This window comes from Solanum pennellii, chromosome 2, assembly GCF_001406875.1.
Source record: "Solanum pennellii chromosome 2, SPENNV200".
NCBI lineage: Eukaryota > Viridiplantae > Streptophyta > Magnoliopsida > Solanales > Solanaceae > Solanum > Solanum pennellii.
The window spans coordinates 37,104,814-37,108,282 of NC_028638.1; the positions used below are offsets into that span (position 1 = coordinate 37,104,814).

Below are 3,469 nucleotides of genomic sequence, written 5' to 3' on the forward strand. Positions count from 1 at the left end.
CCCCCCCCTTAATTTCACCATACGTTTGTTATTATCTCAGAAAATCACTTTCTATATTAAATAACTATTAGTTAAGCGATCATTTGACAAATGAACCAGACCGTTCATGTAAAATCTTCCATTCTTGACTAACATATTTGTTGATGTTTACCCTATAATTCAAAGGGTTGTTGTCTTAACCATAAAAGTTAGATCATTCAACAATTTTGCTTTGTTACATTCAAACATAAGAATGAATAATAATAAAAAAAAAGAGTAGAAAATTCAATCTTTTATTACATATCAGTCAAATAGTGGATGGCTGGATGGCTATACATATGGACAAATTACAACATGCCTTATAAAATGTGTAAGATGTAAGAATTTCGAATGTCTCTTCAAGGTGATTTATGGGGTTGGAGGGGGGTGTTTGCCTTCTAACACAGTTACTAACTTCAAAAAAATTTGGACTCGAAAGGACGCGGATTTTGTGTACAGGACAGGAGCCATTGGAATGAGATGAATACTAGTTAAATCCGACACTGAATAAGCTCTGCAGATCAGGCTCAAAAGTTGGTTGTTGCGGTTGTACTACCTGCAATAGAACAGTAACAGATCCACTTAAAAGATAACGAGAAAATTGACTTTCTGAGATAATAAGTATTAGTTGAGTAATTACCGTAACATGTGAAGAACCAAGATAAGTGTCTGGAAATGACATTAAATCTCTTCTTTGGGGTAACATTTGTGCGACATCACCGGTGCTTCCAGCTTGCTGGTGTTGGATAATGTTATATTCTGAAAGTGTTGGAATTGCTACTGTTGGTGGAAAAGTAGTGGTCATGTAAGAAGGGAAATCTTTAACGAAAATGTTATCCGTGTTCAAATCAAGCCTAGGATTCAGAGTAGCAAGCTTCATGGAGAGAAATTCGACTTGTTTTTGAAGCGATTGAACGTAATTTATGATTTCATCTAGCATTCCAGCTTTGCCAGTCACTTTGTTGCAACCTGGAACTAAATCTTGTAAATATTTCATTTTTTTACTGATTTTCTCCCTTCTAGCCTGCAATAAGGCGAAAATTGCTATTAGAAATCACAGTAACGTATGTATCTCTCTAACAGTTTAAGCTTTTAACTACGTTCACTTACTCTTTCTGCTAAACTATGGCTATCAGTAGCTTGGCCACGACGTGCCCTTACATGAATGTAATCAGGTTTTTGAACCTCAGACGTCTTCGAATTCTCCTTTGAATCATTCCCCGGGCTTTTCTCACAATCCTCTTCCTCAGAAAACTGCAAAAAAACAGAACAAAACATGGATAATTCAGATGTATTGAGTGAAATCATATACGATCGAGGCATAATCGTATACTGTATATACTATTACAAACCTCTGCTTTTCTCTTCTTGGTAGAAACAACATTTTCCCTTGGAGCTATCATACTACTTTCTTTCTCTGGTGGCGGAGACACTGTTGTAATCGATGAATTCGATATTGTAGAGAAAGAGGGACGAGCCATTTCTTGAAAATTAACAAAATTAGAATCTCCCCCGCCAAACATGTTAAAATTCCCCTGAACGCAGCCGGTAATCAAATGAGCAAGTTCTTGTTGAGGTACTAGAGAAGAAAGTTGCTGCTTAGAGTGATTATAAATACGTTCCAACACTGCTCTTTGTCTTTCAAGAACACTCATTTGTAACATGTTTGCAAACAAAACTCGGCGAAATAGTGATAGCAGAGAAGTAAATGTTTGTGGTAAGAGTTGGTTTGTGAAAGTGGAAAAAGATAGAGAGGAAGGATTTATAGAGATGAGAAAAGGATTGGTAGAGAAGGGGGGGAAAATGGGCAAATGTCAAATCAAGAATGTGGAGATAAGAAGAAACAGTGGTGGGGTTATGTGCAGTACTACTCTTTACAAAGGAATCAAAGGACATTGCAACACGCACTAGTGAGATTGTTTCACTCTTAATTTGAAATTTTGGGTTCGAACTTTAATATGAAGAAAATTTTGTTGGAAGCGTCATCCTGAATGGACCCTGCAGTGCGCGATCCAGATTTAATCGACGTGATCCAAATTTAATCGAAGCTTCAATGTGAATCACCGAATAGAAAACAAAAAAAAAAAAAGCCATTGCAACAGATATTACGGCGTTTATGCCTACAATAGGAGAGAGATAAACATGTTTAACATCTTAAAAGTAGGCGTTTCAATATTTCTAACTGTAGTAATCAACTCTCTGCCAAGTCCTTTTCATTTGTCCCAGTCTTTTTAACTCTTTGAGGGATGTTTGGTAGGCATGATTTATGACCATTAAATTTGAATACGACTTCAACCTTTTATACTTTTCTATCTAAGGTTATGTCTGGAGTTGCCACATGTCATGTCTACTTTTTTCGCTTGCCTCTACCTCTTCTTGAACCTGACATGTCCAAATCATCTCAATCTACTTTTCCTTACAAGGTCTAGTCTCTCACCCTGCTTTAGATATCCTCGTTATTAATCTTATATTTCCTAATGTGACCACACATCTATCTATCATCCTCGTTTTCACAACTTGCATCTTTAGAACATGATAGTTCTTGACTGGTCAACACTCTGCCCTTACAACAATGTTGGTCTAACCACTTTAACTTTAAGTTTATGCGGTACCTTCTTATCAGACAAGACTCCGGAAGCAAATATCCACTTCATCCACAACGCACCATGCAATCACGTGTGACATCATCGTCGATATCCCAACTTTTCTGGACTATTGAACCAAGATACTTGAAACTATCTCTCTTGAGAATAGCGTGTGTGTCAAGCCTCACTTCCACGTTTCTCTCATGCACTATATCACTAAATTTGTACTCCAAATAATCCGTTTTGGTCCTACTCAACCTAAACCCTTTAGATTTAAGAGTTCATCTCCATACCTCCAACCTAGCATTAACTTTATTGCGTGTCTCATCAATCAATACTATGTAATTCAAAAATATCATCCACCATGGCACCTCATAATGGATACAGCGTGTTAATTCATCCATCACCAAGGAAAATAGGAACGAGATAAGAACTAGATCTCTGGTTTAACTCAATCTCAACTGAGAAGTGCTCTGAATTTCCTCCAATCATTCTAATTAATCAAAGTCCTGAATACATCATACATGTTCTTTATCGCGCTAATATAAGTCGTTGGTATGAATTCACTACAACAAGAACAACTTTTAGTGGCAATAAGTAGACATATTAATAAAGCATGTTAAAATTTTTATCGGTATTAGTTAAGTGTCATTAGATCCAGTGTCGCTAAAAACTTTACGGACTTATACAAAGAGCATTAATTGCCACTAAAGTACATATTTTGCAGCAATTGAGCTATTGTCATTAATTAATTGCCGCTACAGATCATTTTTATGTACTGCTTGAACCCTTAGATTTCTCCAAAGGACTTCCCTCGAGACTTTCTCGTAAGTCTTTTCAAGGTCAATAAACTATATATATATATA

At 36.4% G+C, this 3,469-nt stretch overlaps 1 protein-coding gene across 1 annotated transcript; it reads right to left on the reverse strand.

Annotated features, from left to right (window-relative positions):
• Positions 1–243: 243 nt before the first annotated feature.
• Positions 244–1,814, reverse strand: LOC107008774 (transcription factor HBI1). The gene is made up of 4 exons (XM_015207936.2): positions 1,371–1,814; positions 1,129–1,272; positions 659–1,042; positions 244–574 (listed from the first exon to the last, which is right to left on the reverse strand). Exons 1-4 carry the CDS (start codon positions 1,680–1,682, stop codon positions 506–508), a joined length of 909 nt encoding a protein of 302 aa, XP_015063422.1. The 5' UTR covers positions 1,683–1,814; the 3' UTR covers positions 244–505.
• Between the last annotated feature and the right edge of the window lie 1,655 nt (positions 1,815–3,469).